This window comes from Stegostoma tigrinum, chromosome 25 (genome assembly GCF_030684315.1).
Source record: "Stegostoma tigrinum isolate sSteTig4 chromosome 25, sSteTig4.hap1, whole genome shotgun sequence".
In the NCBI taxonomy this organism is placed as follows: Eukaryota; Metazoa; Chordata; class Chondrichthyes; order Orectolobiformes; family Stegostomatidae; genus Stegostoma; species Stegostoma tigrinum.
In genome coordinates this window covers 18,893,056-18,913,514 of record NC_081378.1, presented here as the reverse complement: position 1 = coordinate 18,913,514, position 20,459 = coordinate 18,893,056, and the positions used below count along the sequence as shown (strand labels likewise).

At 45.1% G+C, this 20,459-nt stretch overlaps 1 protein-coding gene across 1 annotated transcript in view; it reads right to left on the bottom strand.

The window, feature by feature from the left end:
• hcls1 (hematopoietic cell-specific Lyn substrate 1) overlaps nucleotides 1–17,895 on the bottom strand; it is a 52,395-nt gene extending 34,500 nt beyond the window's left edge. Inside the window, exons 1-2 of the mRNA XM_048554062.2 lie at nucleotides 17,789–17,895; nucleotides 10,344–10,429 (exon numbers count right to left, since the gene is read on the bottom strand). Of these exons, the coding sequence (XP_048410019.1) occupies nucleotides 10,344–10,427 (84 nt within the window). The 5' untranslated portion in view covers nucleotides 10,428–10,429; nucleotides 17,789–17,895. The remainder of the gene's footprint in view (nucleotides 1–10,343; nucleotides 10,430–17,788) is intronic.
• Nucleotides 17,896–20,459: the final 2,564 nt, after the last annotated feature.

Below are 20,459 nucleotides of genomic sequence, written 5' to 3'. Positions count from 1 at the left end.
TGCCACCCTGTCAGAGACAGGACTGAGAGAGTACTGTACTGTTGGAGAGAAAGTACTGACACAGTCCCACACTGACAGAGACAGGACTGAGAGAGTACCGTACTGTTGGAGAGACCGTACTGACACAGTGCCAAACCGTCAGGGACAGGACTGAGAGAGCACTGTACTGTTGGAGAGACTGTACTGACACAGTGCCACACTGTCAGGGACAGGACTGAGAGAGTACTGTACTGTTGGAGAGACAGTACTGACACAGTGCCACACTGTCAGAGACAGGACTGAGAGAGCACTGTACTGTTGGAGAGACAGTACTGACACAGTGCCACACCGTCAGGGACAGGACTGAGAGAGCACTGTACTGTTGGAGAGAAAGTACTGACACAGTCCCACACTGTCAGAGACAGGACTGAGAGAGTACCGTACTGTTGGAGAGACCGTACTGACACAGTGCCACACTGTCAGGGACAGGACTGAGAGAGTACTGTACTGTTGGAGAGACAGTACTGACACAGTGCCACACTGTCAGAGACAGGACTGAGAGAGCACTGTACTGTTGGAGAGACTGTACTGACACAGTGCCACACTGTCAGGGACAGGACTGAGAGAGCACTGTACTGTTGGAGAGACAGTACTGACACAGTGCCACACTGTCAGGGACAGGACTGAGAGAGCACTGTACTGTTGGAGAGACAGTACTGACACAGTGCCACACTGTCAGAGACAGGACTGAGAGAGCACTGTACTGTTGGAGAGAAAGTACTGTTAGTGTGCCACACTGTCAGGGACAGGACTGAGAGAGCACTGTACTGTTGGAGAGAAAGTACTGTTAGTGTGCCACACTGTCAGGGGCTGGACTAAGGGAGTACTGCACTGCTGGACAGTAAGTACTGTTATAGTTTCGTGTTTACTGACACAATGTTACAACTTCACACACAGACTGGTAAATTAAACTTGAGTCTTTTTATTTAACCTGCGGGTTCGGAATTGCTCAGCAAGCCAATTTGTTCAGGATTCAGCAAATGCTATTACAGGAAATACTGTTTTAATACTTCACACTAAATGCTGCATAGGAGCTGTTCTATAGCTGGTTACTTGCTCACATCTTAAAGTGATACCACAATGAATACTGAGAGGTGGAAACAGAGAGAGAGGAGGGTGGAATGTAATAATGAAAGAGCACAGCACTATCACAGGGTGGTGCATAGGGATTACAACAGTGTTGAAAAGGAAGTAGTGAAGTGGCAACATGAGGTCAGAAAAGTCAATGTACAATGCTAAACCAGTGATAATGGGAACTGCAGATGCTGGAGAATCCAAGATAACAAAGTGTGGAGCTGGATGAACACAGCAGGCCAAGCAGCATCTCAGGAGCACAAAAGCTTATGTTTCGGGCCTAGACCCTTCATCAGAGGAGGGTCTAGGCCCGAAACGTCAGCTTTTGTGCTCCTAAGATGGTGCTTAGCCTGCTGTGTGCATCCAACTCCACATTTTGTTATAATGTTAAACCAGTGTCATGTTTCACTTCCTTGAACTGAAGATGTTTCAGAGTCCTGGTGGAATGGAAGGTAAGGACAGGGGAGCCCTATCACAGTTGTGAGAGGGAAGAGAGGGGGTAAGGGCTGAAGAGTGAGTGATGGGTTGGACCTGGTTGAGGGCCCTGTCAAGAATGGTGCTGGGGAATCCACGGTTGAGTGAGAAGGTGGACATTTCAGAGGCCCCCTTGATAAATTTGGCATCATTGGAACAAATGCGATGGAGATGAAGCACTGGGGGAATAGAATGGGGTCTTTATAAGAAGCAGGGTGAGAGGAAGTATAGTCCAGATAACTGTTGGAGTCAGTTGGTTTGTAATGAATATTGGTGACCAGTCTATCCCAGAAATGGAAACAGAGATGTCGAAGAAGGGAAGGGAGGAGTCGGCGATAAGTGAAGGTGAGAGCAGGGTAGAAATCGGAAGTGAAATCAAAAGGCTTTCCCAATTCTGGTTGAAAGAACGAAATAGCACCAATGATATCATCAATATACCAGAGAAAGAGTTGAGGGTGGGGGCCAGAATGGAACTGGAGTAAGGAATTTTTCTCCTCAGTATCCAAGGCCCAGACACATCTTCCAGGGGAAGCAGCACTTTATCTGCACTTCATTCAATCTAGTCTACTGCATTCGCTGCTCACAATGTGGTGTCCTCTACACCGGGGAAATGAAGCACAGACTGGGGCGACTGCTTTGCAGAAAATTGTGTTCTGTTTGCAAAAAAGACCCCATGCTTCCAGTTGCCTGCCACTTTAACACAACGCCCTGTTCCCTGGCCAACATCTCTACGTCTGGCTTGCTGTAGTGTTCCAGCGAAGCTCAGCGCAACACTTCACTTTCTGCTTGGGGGCCCTGCAGCTCTCCGGACTCAATAGTAAGTTCCAATTATTTTAGGACCTAAACTTTCCAATGTCCTGACCCTAACCCCCACATCAATGCCTTGTTATTACGCTAGTCTGCTATTGCACACCACCCATTGTTAGCAACTAACAGTCTCCATTAACAGTTATTCACCCTCCTAGCCAGATTGTTACCCACTCTTTTGTCTGTTTAACATTTCTTCTCTCTTTTTAGGGTCTATCCCCACCTATTGTTTACTCCTTACCCCTTCCTCCCACCCCATCTTCTGCGCATAAACCAATATTTTCCTAGGTACCATGACTTCTGAGGAAGGGTCACCAGACCTGAAACATTAACCCTGACTTCTCTCCCAAGACACTGCCAGACCTGCTGAGCTTTCCCAACAATTTGTCTTTTTGTCTCAGCATCACTTGGTGAGGAATATTCAGCCAAGGTTTCTAGTTTTTATTTTGCATTTTACTCACTGCCACATCTCATCTAAGAATGCCGAATTTGAAGAAGTTCCGCTCCTTGCTCCGACTGGATTTCCGTTCCAATCCTTCTTCCTACCCTTGCTATCACATAGTCGGCCATTACACAGTACCTATTGTTAGTCACTACCAGTCTCCACCCTCCTAGCCAGATTATCAGTAATTCCTTTGTCTGTCCAACTGCTCTTCTCTCTCTCTCTCTCTTTGGGCTCTATCCTCACCTATTGCCCACTCCCTATTCCCTCCCCCTCCCTATCTTCTGCATTTAAAGTGATATTTGCCTAGCTGCCATCAGTGCTGAGGAAGAGTCACTGGACCCGAAACATTAACTCTGACCTTTTCTTCCCTGATGCTGCCAGACCTGCTGAGCTTTTTCAGCAATAGAGATAATGGGAACTGCAGATGCTGGAGATTCCAAGATAATAAAATGTGAGGCTGGATGAACACAGCAGGCCAAGCAGCATCTCAGGAGCACAAAAGCTGACGTTTCGGGCCTAGACCCTTCATCAGAGAGGGGGATGGGGGGAGGGAACTGGAATAAATAGGGAGAGAGGGGGAGGCGGACCGAAGATGGAGAGTAAAGAAGATAGGTGGAGAGGGTGTAGGTGGGGAGGTAGGGAGGGGATAGGTCAGTCCAGGGAAGACGGACAGGTCAAGGAGGTGGGATGAGGTTAGTAGGTAGCTGGGGGTGCGGCTTGGGGTGGGAGGAAGGGATGGGTGAGAGGAAGAACCGGTTAGGGAGGCAGAGACAGGTTGGACTGGTTTTGGGATGCAGTGGGTGGGGGGGAAGAGCTGGGCTGGTTGTGTGGTGCAGTGGGGGGAGGGGATGCACTGGGCTGGTTTAGGGATGCAGTAGGGGAAGGGGAGATTTTGAAACTGGTGAAGTCCACATTGATACCATATGGCTGCAGGGTTCCCAGGCGGAATATGAGTTGCTGTTCCTGCAACCTTCGGGTGGCATCATTGTGGCAGTGCAGGAGGCCCATGATGGTCAGCAACTTCTGTTTTTGTTCCACTCAGTGACCCTGCTTGAAACTGAGTGCTTGGTTCTAGATCAGGCTGAGCAGTGATGTCCTACATGATGCGTAATCCAGCAACACACATAGAAACAAAGCAAGTAGCAGAAAGAGTAAGCCATTCAGCCGTTGTGTCCACTTTGCCCTTCAAAATGACCATAGATGCTCCTTGATCACAATGCCATACTCCATCTTTCTCCCATACATCTTGACACCTTTATTCTCCAGAAATATATTAATTTCTTAAATATATTCAGTGACTGGGCCTCCATTGTAGTCTACAGCAGACGAGTCCACAGGTTTACAATCTTCAGAGTGAAGAAATTTCTCCTCATCTCAAACTGAAATGGCCCAACAGGTATCCTGAGATCGCAACCCCCTTGTTCTGGACCCTCCAGCCAGGGGATATCTATTTCCAGTCTGTCCAGCTCTGTTAAAATTTTGTATGTTTCAATCATATCCCCTTTTATTCTTGGAAACTCCAGTGAATACAGGCCCAGTCGGCCCAATTCCCAATAAATGTGTCATCCCTGGATTCAGTCTGGTGAACCTTTGCCCCACTCCTTCAATGGCAAGTGTATATGTTCAGGGGTAAGGGGGCCAAACCTGCACACAACATACTAGTATGGTCTCACCAATGCCCTGTACAGCTTCAGTGAGACTTCCTTGCTCTTATACTCAAATCCTCTCGCAATAAAGATCAACAAACCACTTGCCTTCCTCAATGTTTGCTGCATCTCTATGCTTACTTTTAATGACTGGTGTACAAAGCACAAGCTGTTCATCAACATTTCCCAATCCATCATCAATTAAACTGTGTTTTTCCAAACTGTTTCTTCTTCAAAAATAAACAACTTCAAGCTATCCACATTTCATCAGCTATGATTTATCCACATTCATTTTGTCTAACCTGACCTAAAGCCACTCTATACCTTCTTCATCATTCACAATCCCACATATTACTGTGTGGTCAGCAAACTTGGAAATATTGCATGTCATTCTGTCACCCGAATTGTTCATATATTGTGAACAGCTGAGGCCCAAGCACTGATCCCTGCGGGACCTCACCAGTCACCTTCATCCAGGCTGAAAACAGCCCATTCATTTCTCCTCTCTTCCTGCCTGTTAACCAATTCTCAACCCACGATCCAATTCACAATCCACGATCCAACTCACAATCCATGATCTAATTTACAATTCACAATCCAATTCTCAAACCATCATCCAATTCACAATTCACAATCCAATTCACAATCCACAATCCAATTTGCAATCCATCATCCAATTCGCAATCCATCATCCAATCAGAAACCAGCATCCAATTCTCAATCCACATATCAGGTTTTAATCTCTACAATTCTAGACTCAGACAAGAATGGCCAGTTGAACAAAGTAGTGGGTTTAGTTGGTACTGTTTGAACAGTGCCAGCATAACCTCAGGAGGAAGGAAAGAAGTTGAACACTAGGTTTCAGGATTGAGACGTTCCAATTCTATTGACTTTGTTCATTTTACATTATAACCGCTCCAATCTGGAATGCTTAGGACCAAGTCATTTCTGGATTTCGGAATTTCGAGATTGTGTTGAGAAGAGAAATTTGTGGCAGTTTTTCATTTGCTCTCATCTGCAGAGAGGACAAACATAAGTAAAACAAATTTCAAATGATCTCAAGAATTCATTCTTTGGGGAAAAGACTGCTCATTGGTTGGTGAGTTGAATCTGATTGGCTGAGGTGTTGCCATGGAAAAAGCAACACGAATGACAGATTCCTTCAAGAATGATGTTAGAATGTCTAACTTTTAATGTCAGATTTGTAAAACATTATTGTCAATTGTTTCCTCCGAACAAACACGGAGATAAAATATTATCGAGAGGTAATAAATTATTTTATTTATCCAAATACTGCACCTTCCTCATTTCAGCTCCCAATGTACTGCAATAAAATAAGGCTGTGAGTTGCTTGGATCTGCTTAAAAACCTTTTGGACCTTCTGGTGTTTCTAAACCACAGACTTTCTGATTGGGGAAGTTGTAGCGTATCTGCAGAGTTTTACCCTGGCCAGAAAGTGAAAGGACAGTACCTTTCCTACTGCACAAAATTGTTGCCATGATAGGCAAAAACTTCTGTGCTGCCCTGTCAAACTATCAGGGAAGATACAGCTCTGACCTGACTAAGTGGATCGATTCCAAAGCTCAGAAAAGTTCATCTTATTGACACTTCTATTTTCCACAACAGATGTTTTGTCTATCCATATCAACTGAACAAATGTTAGAGGAGAAAATGATTACATTATCTGGGCTCTGTCAGAAGGTACCTTGAATATTGTGTTCAGTTCCATTTCCCGGGAAAACAAAGAGCCTTACAGGTATCTGCGACAGGATAGGGAGGAGGAATCAGGAGGCCAGGTAATGAAAAAATATTGGAGCCAGAGATAATGGGAACTGCAGATGCTGGAGAATACAAGCTAACAAAATGTGAAGCTGGATGAACACAGCAGGCCAAGCAGCATCTCAGGAGCACATAAGCTGACATATCGGGCCTAGACCCTTCATCAGAGAGCTCTCTGATGAAGGGTCTAGGCCCGAAACGTCAGCTTTTGTGCTCCTGAGATGCCTCAAGTATTGGAGCCACTTGGGTTTCTCAAGCAGGAAGAGAAGTGTTGAAAAGATAATCTAATTCAGGTTTACAGGATTGTCATTGGAATGCTCAACCTGAAATACTATTTTAAGAGGACAAAGATTTAAACTGACAATGGATCAACTCAGGGGATTGGTATCAGGAAATTATTTGATGTCAGATGAGTGATCCACATTTGTGATGGATGCCCAGAGAAAGAAGTGGAACCAAAAGGCCCGAATCATGCAAAAACTTTAACTCCCTTTTTTTAAATTCATTCACAGGATGTGGACTTCACTGGCTTGGCCAGTGTTTATTGCCAATCCCTAAATACCCAGAGGGCAGTTGAGAGTCAACCACGTTGCTGTGGGAGTCATGCGTAGGCTAGACCAGGTAGGTTTCCTAAAGGCCAACAAGATAGGATTTTCCTGGCAATTGGCATTGATTTCATGCTCCTCATTATACTTTTAATTCCTGAATTTTACTGAATTCAAATTCCACCATCTACTATGACGGGATCCGAAACCAGGTCCCCTAGGCATTACCTGGGTTTCCAGATGACTAGTCTACCAATAATATGATCACATCAGAGCTGGAGATTGGAGGGGAGATAGTTAGAGAAAGGGGAAGAGAAGAAGGGTGACATGAGAGGAAGAAGATAGGAGGAGTGTGGAGGGGGAGAGATACAGAGCAAGAGTGGATAGACGACAGGGCAGAGAGAGGTGGGGGGGTAGAGGGTTGGGGAGGATAGGTAAGGCAGCAAGAAGAAAAAGTGGGAAGGGAATGGGGCAAGAGAAGAAGGGTAATTGAGGATAAGTGGGAGGGGGTACGAGATAAACAAGGGGAGGGGGCCAAAACAGAGAAGGTAGAAAGGAAAATTAAAACTTAAAAGAGCAGAAACAGTGCTTTGGTTTAATAAAGCGGAGGCTGGGGTAGTGCAGTTAAGGAGAAAGATAAACTGATACACAGCAGTAACACTGGTGAGAAGGGGAAGTTCAAGTTGACCATAGTTCCTGTTTCTCAGCCTGCTGGTCCACAGTTTAAGAGCAGCACTGTTGCCTGTCAATGATCACTATGTTGTTTTTTTCACATTAGCATCATAAAGTACAAAAATACTTAATGCATACTTTTTAAGTAACAGAATTGACATGTAACCCCGCATTAATCTCAGAATAAGTAGGGGTTATGATCACGTGATTGATATGTCACTGCACTAGTAATCCAGGGAATCTGAAGTTCAGATCCCCAACGACTTGAATTCAGTTTTGTTTTGAAAAAGAAATAAAAATCACATCAGTAAGAGTGACTCCTGGAGCTTCCTGATTATCTTAAATACCCAACCCACAGGCTTTGTCGACATCCTGCTGATATGTTGCAGACCTGTGCTCCAGAGCGAGACCTATCCCCGAGCCAAACTGCTCTAATCCAGCTATTACTATGTTACCCACACAACAAGGTGGGAGATAATCCAACCCACCCAGTCTCTGCCTGGATTTACTCTCAATTTGAAACCAAACTATGGAAGGAGACATGAAAAGGACTATCAGTGACACATATCTCAGCTCACTGATGGTTTCACCAAACCCCACTCAGCAGCCATTCTAGTTACTGGAAGCCAGTTCTCCTGGCTCCAGGACATCCCTGTGGGATCCTCAAGGTGGATGTTTCCTAAGCAAATCTGCTGACAGATGCTATCACACACCTCTGGAGCAGGTGGGACTTGAAACTGGGTCTCCTTATTCAGAGGTAGGGACACTACCAATAAGAGCTGTAAGAGCACTGGGATCCTCAGGGATAGTATCCAAGCTCCAACTGTCTTCAGCTGCTTCATCAGTGACCTTCCGTACATCATAAGGAGATGTTCACTGATGAATGCACAATGTTCAGCACCATTTGTGGCTCCTTGGATAGCGAAGCAGCCCGTAGATATTTTTGATATGATGTGTGTCATTTGGATTGGAAGCATTAGCTTGCTGTCTCTCCATGGATGCTGCCTGACCTGCTGTGATTTCCAGCGTTTTTTTTGCTTTCAGTCATGTTGTGGCAAATGTCTGGAGCAGGTGGGAGTTGAACCCAGGCCTTCAGGTGCAGATTATGGACACCATCACTCACCACTAGAGACCCTGAAGCAGAATAAAGCCGCCTGCACGAGTGCCAACACCTCCACCACTTTAGGAAGGAGTCCCCTTCACACCCCATGTACAGTGACTGCATTGTGTACCATCTTTAGGACGCAAGTCACCATATAGAAACATCACCACCACCTTCAGGTTCCTCTCCAAGCTATCACCATCCTGACTTGGAACTTTATCAGCCCTCCTTCAGTGTTACTGGATCAAAATTCTGGAATATTCTCTATTAAAGCACAGTGAGTGTATTCGGACTTCAAGAAATTAGCTCACCATCACCTTCTCAATGACCATTAGGAATAGGCAAAAATTGCTGTCCACATCCCATGAGCAAAGGAGAAAAAGCCCCATACCAAAATTAAGTTGACTTTTAACTGCCCTCTGATGTGGCCTAGAAAACTACTCAATTTAAGCAACAATTGGAAGGCAAACACCACCTTCACAAGCAATTCAAGGTCAGGCAGTAAACGCCAGCTTTACTTGCTCAGTCAGAATGAACTTTGATAAACAGCAAATAGGACTGACTAGGAGGAAAGAGAAAGATGCAGGAGCACTTGAAATCTGGCAAAGATGATTCAAGCCCACAGAACAACAGCTTGAATTCAAGAAATTCTTTCTGAGTTGCTCATATTCGAGGTTTTTTGATCATTTGTCCATGATTTGTGGAGCAGTGAGGGCAATGCCAACGTTTCTGTGTCCATCCCTAATTGCCTGTGAGAAGGTGGCAGTGATCTGTCTTCTGGAACCTTAAGTGCACCTGGTGCACACAGACACACACTGCTTTGGGGAAAGGCTCCAGGATTCTGACCCATTCACCCTACATAGTCAGACACACACACACACACACACACACACACACACGTAAGCAGACAGGGCCATAAAGAAACTGAAAGGTGCACCATTATCAGAGAAACTGATAAGTCTTGACATTGCTAGTGACACTCACCACTACACAAAAAGATTTTAAGAAACCCAGCTACCCAGCTCAACTTTTTCCAATCTTCTTGTGCATGGGGTGAACCGAGATTTTAATTGTTCTCTTTTCCAGTTTATTCCTGCAATGTTACCAACTCCCTGCTACTTAAGATTTTGATTCCTTGGAGGAAATGCGGCTCTCCAGACATCCACCATCATCCACTGGCCTGCTTCAGGACCGTTCAACAATGTTTGAGTCAAATAATTCAGCGCAGGATGACTATCCCATCAGAGACAGTGACATGCTCACTCCTGTCCATACCCTGACTCACATCCACACACAAGAACTTCCAGCAGGGGGAGCGACAAAGGAGCAAGTATTTTCCAGAGTGCAGGAAGGCTGATGTCAGTATCTGGATGAGCAGAACTAATCCAACAATCTCCAACAATTCAACATGGGATCCCCTCTGTCTACCAATCAGCTTCTGACTGGGTAATCAACTCACCTGCTAGAAAAGGCTGAATGTGGAGAGTTACATTGGCTGAAGTGAAAGCCAGCTCAGACACAGAACAGCTTTATACGAAGAGTGGCTTTCAAAGTTCTGTCATTAAATCTCCAGATTTGAGTGAGAATATCGAGGCTGACATGGGTCCGCACCAGTTAATAGGTCGTAGAGGCGTAGAGTCATTGACCCGAGTATAGGACAAGGTCACTCAGTGTCATCCAACACAAGAATCTCATTTTTAGGAAATTTTCTGCACCAATTTAAAGATCAGAATTTATTTGAACAAAAAGGGATTACTCACAACAAAGTCAGGATCTGTTTCCCAATCATCTCCATCTTTCTCTACTTCCACCTTGACATTATGGCCCACTGCAGACTTCCACATTTCTGACAGACAAAAAGAAAACGTTTTAATAAACAACCAGCACTGACTTGAGGTCCCCCACTGGACCTTTTATATTTGACCCTCTTAAAAACTCCATCCCGTCCATTTAATCCACTAAGGGAAGGCTCTCCCTGAATATATACAGACACTATCTAGGTGGTGGAGAACATGACATCTCCACTTACAAGGATTCACTTTCAGGGTGCCTACCAATAATCAGTTTGTATTGTTATGCTGAGTTTTATAGTGACTGGGTGTTACCAGTGAACCTATAATCATCACACACAGTTCCACCATTACCTTTCTTTCATCATATACTTACGTCAGTGACCAAAGTTCATGGCTTTCCTTCTACAGGAAATGTTAAAATTCGCCCATCATTAAATAGCCCACCTCCTTTGAACATTACTGTGTCAGTTTTTGGAATATTTGCACTACACCTTACACGAGCACAACTGAGGACTATGTAAATGAAAATCTCCAGTCCCTTATGACATAGGGTGTAACTTTTTGACTAAAACAGTTAGATAAAGGACAGCAGGATTCTAAAATAGAAGTCTCAACTAGATAGAGCAGCACCTGCATGAATTATATAACACCAGGTAAACTCTCCTCTTCTCGCACATTGCCTGTTGGATAACTCACAATTTAATTGTTACAAAGTGGTCCTTACCCTGAATAAACAGTGATTCCTTATAGTTACACTGTAAGTGCCCCTCACCCTGAATAAACAGTGTATCTATAATTACACAGCGAGTGGCCTCTGCCTATTTGTGCCATGAACATTCCTGAACCTATTAGTATTAATATCACGAGTGGATCTCAAGAGCTTCTTTTTTCTTCCTCTAACACTGCACAGCCCTTTCAAGTCTCGGGTGCTGCATCTTCCCAGAATGCATCACTGAAACCCAGATTAATCGCACCATCCCTGACTTGCTCTTCCTGAGTCTGTCTAATGAAGACTGTTTTCCGCTGCCTGCGCTCACCCACACATAGAAATGTAACTCCCCCATCACAACACCTCCATACATGCATACTGTGGAAATTCGCTCCCGTCATCCCTTCACTCTACAAAAATGAACATGGTGTCACCTAACTGTAGAAACTCCCATAATATTCAAGCAATATTTAGATATTCACTTGTGTGGACAAAGCCTCCAGGACTCTGGACCAAAATCCAGAAGCTGGGATTAGTGTAGTCAGATCTTTTCCGACCAGCATGGATATACTGGGCTGAGTGGCTTCCTTCTATCTTGGAAACATTTGAAATGCAGCTTGCCTATTTGCAGTTCTCTTCTGTGAGCCTATGCTTCCTGTTCACAGTTTATTTGGTGTATTTATATTTGTTCTGAGCCACAGTTCTTGTCACGTTCACCTGCATCTCTGTGCAAGACTGAACTGAGTGAAACTAAAAGTTCTGCCATTAATTCATTGCTAAACTCCAAACCCAACTTTAATCTTTCAGTGAAAACTCCAAACCCATCAGAATTGTTAACCCTTCCTCAAGTGTGCACTTTACCTTAAAATAGAACAACTTTAAACATTAAACATTATTCAGCAGAAGGGCCTGTGATTCATGATCAATTAGTACAGCCCCCATCCTGCCAGCTCTACTGAGTAGCTGTAAACTGAAGCAACCTTTCCAGTTTTATTGACTCATCAGCTTCATTAAGAAACACTCCTGGTACCTATTTTATTAATTAATCTGTTTTATTTAGTCATTCTGCATTTTAATTCAAGTTTAACAATAGCTTCTTAAACTGACAGGAAGAAGAAGCTTTTACACTATATGTTACGCAAAATCAGGAGATGATTAACCCAGGAAGAGGGAAAAATCCAGTCACAAATCAATTTGTTTATTTAGTCATTCAATTATTCTCCCTGTATGTGGGCATCACTAGAGAGGCCAGCATTCACTGCCCATTCCTAACCACCTTTGAGAAGGTGATGATGAACCGCTGCAGTCTATCTGGTGATAGGGCACCCGTAGGGGCTGTTGGGTTGGAATGTTGGTACGACCTATTTCAGATTGACAGTAGGACAGAGGACACCAGGTACTGCCAGATCCTGTTATTCATTAATACTGTCTGCCTTCTGAGGATCAGAAATGTCAGAAATACAGATGATCTTCTCCTGTTCAAATCTCGCATCAAAAGGACCATCCCCCAAAGTGCCCAGATTAAAAGCATACAAAACAAAGGTCATAAACCTCTTTATTTTTTGAACAATCATCGAAAGGCCTAACTTTGTAAGTCTCTTTTTAAAAATGTAAACCTTCTAATACCAAATTAATCTACATTTGAATTGTTCCATTGATCTTATATCCTTGCTATAATGCAACATCTAAAACTGCCAGTCACAAAGCTGCCAGAGATCTGTTGTTCTACAATATAATCCCCTCAATTAGATTACAGCCACTAACTTGATTCTGACTGCCTGTTATTCCATTGATAAATCACCCAAACGCCTGATTAGATTTTATCTTGTATTTCAATCTTGAGTATGTATTATTCTACAGATACTTTAAAAAAACTGTCACTGAGATTCTAGCCTCTAACTCAGTCACAAGTGCGCAGCCCGCACCAGGATACGCCATAGTTTCTCCACTTCTTCACTGAACAGAGACTCAATCAGTCTGCATCTATGGCCTGAATACGAAACACATCATCCTGACACTTCGGCCATCTGCAATCTGACCCCACCACCGAAGACATTTTTCCCTCCCTACCTTTATCTGCTTTCTGGAGGGACCACAATCTCTGTGACTCCCCTGTCCGCTCCACATTCCCCTCCAACCCCACCACACCCGGCACCTTCCTCTGCAACCGCAGGAAGTGCTACACTTGCCCCCACACCTCCCCCCTCACCCCCATCCCAGGCCCCAAGAAGACTTTTCACATCAAGCAAATGTTCACCTGCACATCTGCCAATGTGGTATACTGCATCCATTGTACCTGGTGTGGCTTCCTCTTCATTGGGGAAACCAAGCAGAGGCTTGGGGGCTGCTTTGCAGGACAGCTACACTTGGTTCGCAATAAACAACTGCACGTCCCAGTTGCGAACCATTTTAACTCCCCCTCCCATTCCTTGGAGACATGTCCATCATGGGCCTCCTGCAGTGCCACAACAATGCCACCCAAAGGTTGCAGAAACAGCAACTTACATTCTGCTTGGGAACCCTGCAGCCCAATGGAATCAATGTGGATTTTACAAGCTTCAAAATCTCCCCTCCCCCACTGCATCCCAAAACCAGCCCAGCTCGTCCCCACCTCCCTAACCTGTTCTTCCTCTCACCTATTCCCTCCTCCCACCTCAAGCTGCACCTCCATTTCCTACCTACTAACCTCATCCCGCCCCCTTGACCTGTCTGTCCTCCCTGGACTGACCTATCCCCTCCCCTACCTCCCCACCTACACTCACCTTTACCGGCTCCATCCCCGCCTCTTTAACTTGTCTGTCTCCTCTCCACTTATCTTCCCCTCTATCCATCTTCAATCTGCCTCCCCCCCGTCTTCCTATTTATTTCAGAACCCTCTTCCCCTCCCCCATTTCTGGTGAAGGGTCTAGGCCCGAAACGTCAGCCTTCCTGCTCCTAAGATGCTACTGTGTTCATCCATCTCTACGCCTTGTTATCTCGCATCTATGGCCACCTTTTTCTGCCTTAATTACCTTGTTCTGGCTTTGAATAGCTTCTCCTTTGACTCAACTCAATTCCTCCAAATAAAAGCTGTTGCTCTCGGAACCAACATGGATCCAGGTGAAGCCTGTCTTCTCTTAGAACTTGCTGAACATTCAGTGTCCCGGTCATGCAGTCATACATATTGGAAACAGAGCCTTTGGTCGAACTGGTCCATGCCGATCATAATCTCAAACTAAACTAGTCCCACCTGCCTGTGCTTGGTCCATGTCACTTCAAATATTTCTTATTCATGTACTTATCCAAATGTCTTCTAAATATTGTAACTGTACCAGCATCCACCACTTCCTCTGGCAGTTCATTCCACACACAAACTAATTTCTGCATAAAAACATTGCCCCTCCTGTCTTGTTTAAATCTGTCTCTTCTCACCTTAAAAATGTACCCCCAGTCATGAATTCACCCACCCCAGGGAAAAGACACCTGCTATTCACCCTATCCATGCCCCTCATGATTTTATAAACCTCTATAAGGGCACCCCTCAGCCTCCTATGCTCCAGTGAAAAAAGTCCCAGCCTAAACTAAATATTCCTGGATGCAAAGGTATTGATTGGCATAGCGGCTCAATGGTTAGCACTGCTACCTCACAGTGCTGTGGACCTGGGTTCGATTCCAACCACAGGCGATTGAGTGGAGTTGGAATGTTCTCCCTGTGTCTGTGTGGGTTTCTGATGGGTGCTCTGGCTTCATCCCACAGTCTGAAGCTGTGCAAATTAGGTGGATTGCTTATGCTAAACTGCCCATAGTTTAGGGATGTGCAGGTTAGGTGCATTGCCACAGGAAATGCCAGGCTACAAGGATAGGGTAGGTGCTCGGTCTGTCTGGGATGCTCTTCAGAGGGCAGTGTGGACTTGTTGGGCTGAATGGCCTGTTTCCACACTGTGGGGATTCTATGATTTTTATATCTTACCCCACCTTATAACTCAAACCCACCATTCCCAGCAGCATTCAGCTAAATCGCTTCTGAATTCTGTCTAGTGTAATAATATCCTTCCTATAACAGGGTGAGCAAAACTGCACACAATGGTCCAGAAAAGCCCTCATTAACGTCTTGTGCAACCTCAATACTATGTCCCGACTCCTATGCTGAAACATCTGAGCAATGAAGGCACGCATGCCAACTCCTTAGCCACCCTATCTAACTGTGACGCAAATTTCAAAGAATTATGTACTTGAAATTTTAGGCTTCTCTGTTCTACAACACTACCCAAAGCCCTAATTTTAATTGTATAAGTCCTACTCAGATCCCCCGCCACATCTCCTTTATCGGCACACTGATGACTGTATTGGTGCCAATTCCTGCTCTCCCCTACAACTGAGAACTTCATCAGCGATAACAAGGCGTAGGGCTGGATGAGCACAGCAGACCATGCAGCATCAGAGGTACAGGGAAGCTGATGTTTTGGGTCTGAATCCTTGTTCAGAAAAATCTGAATTTTTGTTATCTCAGATTCTTCAGCATTGGCAGTTCCCACTGTATCTGAGAATTTCATCAACTCTGTTTCCAATTTTCACCCTTCTCTCATCCATATCACTACCTCTGACCTTTCCCTTCTGTTCCTCACTTTTCTATCACCATTTCCAGGAATAGCTTGTCAAACAATAATTATATAAGCCCACGGAGTCCCATAGCTACCATGACTGATATCTGCCACTTCATTTCCTGTAGGAAATCAGTTCCATTTTCACGGATGCTCCATCTCCATCATATTTGCTCCAATATTGCAACCTTCCGAACCACAGCTCCGAACACCTTCCTTTTCCCTCCACCGAGGGTATTCCTATGGTGGATAGGACCCCCAACCATGCACTTGCTGCATGTCTGTTGCCATCCTCCTCCCCTCCACTCAAGATCTGTCATAGGTTCCTTTTCTCCTCACCAGCCTCTACATTCAACAGATCATTCCCCCCACTGTGATTTGCACCTACTGCAAGACAACACCATGACCAAAGCTGTCTTTCCTATCCCTCCCCTTTCAGCATTGAGGGGACAGTTCCCTCTATAATACCCGGGTCCATTCCTCAGTCACCTCAACACCCCGTTCCCTTCCCATTACACCTTTCCATGTAAATGCAGCATACGCAATATTTGCCTCTATCTCCTCCCTTCTCACTGTTTAACATTTCAAAGACTGCTTCCAGGTGAAACAGAAATTTATGAAGAGGATATGAATTATATATTTTCATACGATTTCAATGTAGCGATCTTATTTCTTGTTTGCAATGTAATTTCTTCCACAATGAGCATACCAGTGGCAGCTTAAGGGATTTTTTTTTTCCACTCTGTCTACAAGCATGACCCCAAGTTTTTTGGTTGCCTGCTGTTTTGATTCTCTGTCTTACTCCCACTGATCCCTTGAGTTTGGTAACCCAATAGCTGAAGAAATTCCAGGTCCTAACTTCAGCTCTAGAATTGCTCAAGCAATGCAGTTTCGAAGTTGTGAATGCCCCAACTGAGCCAGAGGTGAGTTTGGTGGCCAATCAGCAGCACTGAGCGTTGCCAGAAGGTGGGAACTGTCTGTGTGGTACAAGCAGTAAAAGCAGACTGTGGTCATGCTGGGGAGCTTGCTCCTACCTTATCAAACACAGCTGGCAGTTTCTGACAAGGCCAGCTGCCTCAACATTACTGACAACATCCAAACAGTTAAATTCAGGGGACTGCACATGAATTGGCAACAAACCCTCTAGTTCTGATCACTTTCACTTCATTAAAAAAAACCCCCTCCCTCTGCTTGCAAGCTCACAGCTCTGGCTGGTTCAGGTTTGCTGAACTCTCAGGCGAACAGTACAGTCGGGGGTTTGCCAGCTGGTTATCGACATCTTCAGAGAAACCAATGGGCCATGAATTGGAGCAAAAACAGAAGTTGCTGGAAAACTCAGCAGGTCTGGCAGCTTCTCCGAAGGAAGAGACAAGAGATAATGCTTCGGGTCCAGTGACCCTGAGGCTGCCAGACCTGCTGAGCTTTTCCAGCAACTTTTTTTGTTTGCTCCTGATTTACAGCATCCGCAGTTCTTTCGGCTTTTATTGGGCCATGAATTGGAGCTGGGCGAGGATCCCTGTTCCCAGTCTCACTTGTTCCTCACTTCGAAGAATGGAGTGTATCCCTGGACATGGGGATCCAGGGCATGGTTTCCAGGAGCATGATCTTTAAATTGCTCTGAGCACCTCTTCCCTACCTAGTGCGCTACAGGAAGGGAGCAGCAGAATTGATGGCAGCTGACTGGTCATAGACGAGGGCACTGCGGATGCCAGAAGTGCTGAGTAATGCCAGCATTTTTTTGCCTATTAATTCAGATCTTCACCTCCTGCAGTCTGTTTCATTCACCTGAGAAATCTGTAACTGAGTTGATGGGTCATTTGATCCCCTCCATTAGGTCCCAAGTTGGAACTCACTCACACGGTATCCGTTATCCCAGGTTAGTATTCCTGAGAGAGATGGGGGGTTCTCAGGGAAGTTTCCCTACACCGCCTGCCTCCCGAGATGGGCTTGAAGCTGTGAAGCTAATAGAGGGCTAATACGTTTGAAGGGAGGTACCTGATGAATGTTACGGTGTACACATTGCCTAGCGAGTGGCCCGCAATGGTTCCTCTCTTATTAATGATTAACACGGCGCTTTCTGGGCAGGTTGGGAAAGTTTGGGAAAGTTCCGCAGACTTCCTTACCTGCTGGATGAGTGAGGGGAATCTGGGTCCCGGGATCGTTCGCTTCGGTTCTTGGCAAGAGGTTTGGCTGAGAATCGCGGGGGCGCGCGTGAGATTTCAACCAGGAAGGGACGCCCCAGCGTGTGCGCGCACCGTGCAGGGATATCAGCCAAAAACCGAAAGATGTACATTTCCGTGGGAACTAGAAACACTCAGCAGTTCATGGGCCTGAAACAGTAACTGGTTTTCCTTCGTGCACAGAAGCTGTCAAACCTGCTGTGCTTCTCCAGCACTTTAGGGTTTTAATTCAGGTTCCCAGCAGCTGCAGACTTGTTTGTTATTAAATACAGAAGTTTTTTTTTCAATGAGAGATGGCCAACAATGGCGAGAGCAGTATTTGCTGCCTTATTGCCCTGGGTGACCCTTCCAGAACAGACAGATCATCGCCAGCTGCTATGAGAGCAGGAAGCCCCTGGTCGCAAACCCAGGACTGACCCCATTGAAAACCACAGAGGTCAGGGCCAGAATACCAGGCTCAGGACAGGCCCTCAGACCAGGATCCAGAACTGGACCAGCTTCCTAACCAGGAACTGGATCTCCGGAACTGGATCAGCTTCCTGACCTGGAACTGGGTCAGCTTCTTGACCTGAGTCTCGATCCAGAACTAGATCAAGTTCATGATCTGACACTGGATCCAGAAAGCTCCAAATGCAAACTGTGGATATAGCCCAGCCCTGACCTGCTCCTGGACATGGCTTTAGGTGGCCTGGCACAGCAAGTATACATGGAATTGGAGCCTATGGATAGCACCCGGCCCTGGCCTCAATTGTATCAGCAGGATCCAGGTGTCCAGCACTCATTGGCAACTGAGACTGATAATATGATATCAGCCACTCCCTGACGATGGACTGAATGGCCTATTCCTGCTCCTGCTCTTTGGGACTGAGTGGCTCACCCCCCAACCCAAACCCCACCCACAATGTTCTAAAATTACACAGGGGCCAAAGAAACAGACTTCTCCTGCCTACTGCTGGCCAACTATCATTGTCCAGTATCTCCAGTTCACTTCATCAATGGAACGTCACACATCATAGAAAGGAGCTTGACAATTTGGGATTGTCCAAATTAGTCATCTCACAGCCAGAATTACACCACAGCAACCTTTTGACCACACCTGAGAAAGTTAATGCTGCCCTTCTGTAAAGTGACTGCTCCACTATGAAGACACCAATGGGATCATGTATTCCCACTATATTATCCATTCCACCACTTCGGTGGTTGGCCTCCAATCATCCACTTTCTATTATTCAATTTCAACTCTTCCCACTGTCTGCCGTGTATCCTAACTCTGATACACATTCAGCCAGAAACTTGCTGCCTACACTGATCAACATCAGTTCTCTGTTTATCCAGCAACGCCTCAGCTTTTCAATTCTACTCTCCGTGTTCAAATCTGTCTATTTGTCTCTCAGCCCTTGCAGCCCTGAAATGCTTCAAGGTCTGTACTCATGCAATTCTGACCTCATGTCCCCAATTTTCATTGGCAGCTGTTGCTGACACAGACCTTCAGCGATACTAGCTCAAAATTCCTCTACTTTAAGATGCGCCTTAGAAATCTACTTTCACCAGATTTTTGGCTTCCTGTCTTCGAACCTCCTAATGTCGTTCTGTCAAATCTAGATCAATAATATTTCTACAGTGTGCACAGGGTCTCTTACTTTTCATGGCAAGCTGGAAAGAGAACATCCTGGGACTGTAGCAAAGACCATTTACCCCTTATTCAGTTATCATGAACCATGCTGCCATCATCAAAATAAACACAACACATATCCCACTCAGGATAAGCCGAGACATGTTACATACTTCCTGTCAGACACTCCCTCACCCCGCTGCCCAGACACGTACATATTCGCTTCAACGTACATATCAGTCACATACAACAGGATTGCTGTTCAGAACTGTCACAACCTGCAGAGTCCACTGTGAGGAATGAACTACAGACTACTACTCCACCATCCATTAAGAAGATTGCTGACCTGTCCCAGGCCTCAAGCCCTCTCTCCTACCAGCTCCTCAAGTCCCTGAACTTGCCAATATCTCAAAAATCTATCTACCTCCTCTTTAGATGCTTTGTAATCTTTACCTTAGAATGCTGTGGAGGTTAAGAATTCTGGATAATCACTACCTTGAGAGAAGGAATTCTTTTGCATCTCAGTTTTAAATGCATGTCCCCTAGTTCAAGATTCCCCCACTGGTAAAAACATCTTAAAATCTACCATGTCAAATCCCCTGAGAGCCTTTCAATAATATCAATGTTTCAATAATAATAATGTTTCAATAATATCACCTTCATTCTTTGAAACTTTAATAACAAAGGTATTAATGATAATGTTTAGTCAACCTTTTTGTTCCAGGAACCAGCCAAGGGAATCTTTTTGGAGAAGTTTCCACTATCAGTGTATCCTTTTTTTAAACTATGAGGAACTGTCTGTATTTCCATTTGCTTCATTAACTGCTTGCTGCACCTGCATGCTAAAGCTCTTTTGTTCCACACACAAGAACACCAAGACCACTCTGCATGGCACTTCCTTGACATTTCTATTTAAATAATACCCTACCATGCAATTGTTCCGACCGAAGCACATAATTTGACACTTTCCTACATCAAACTGCACGGACCAAGTTTTTGCCC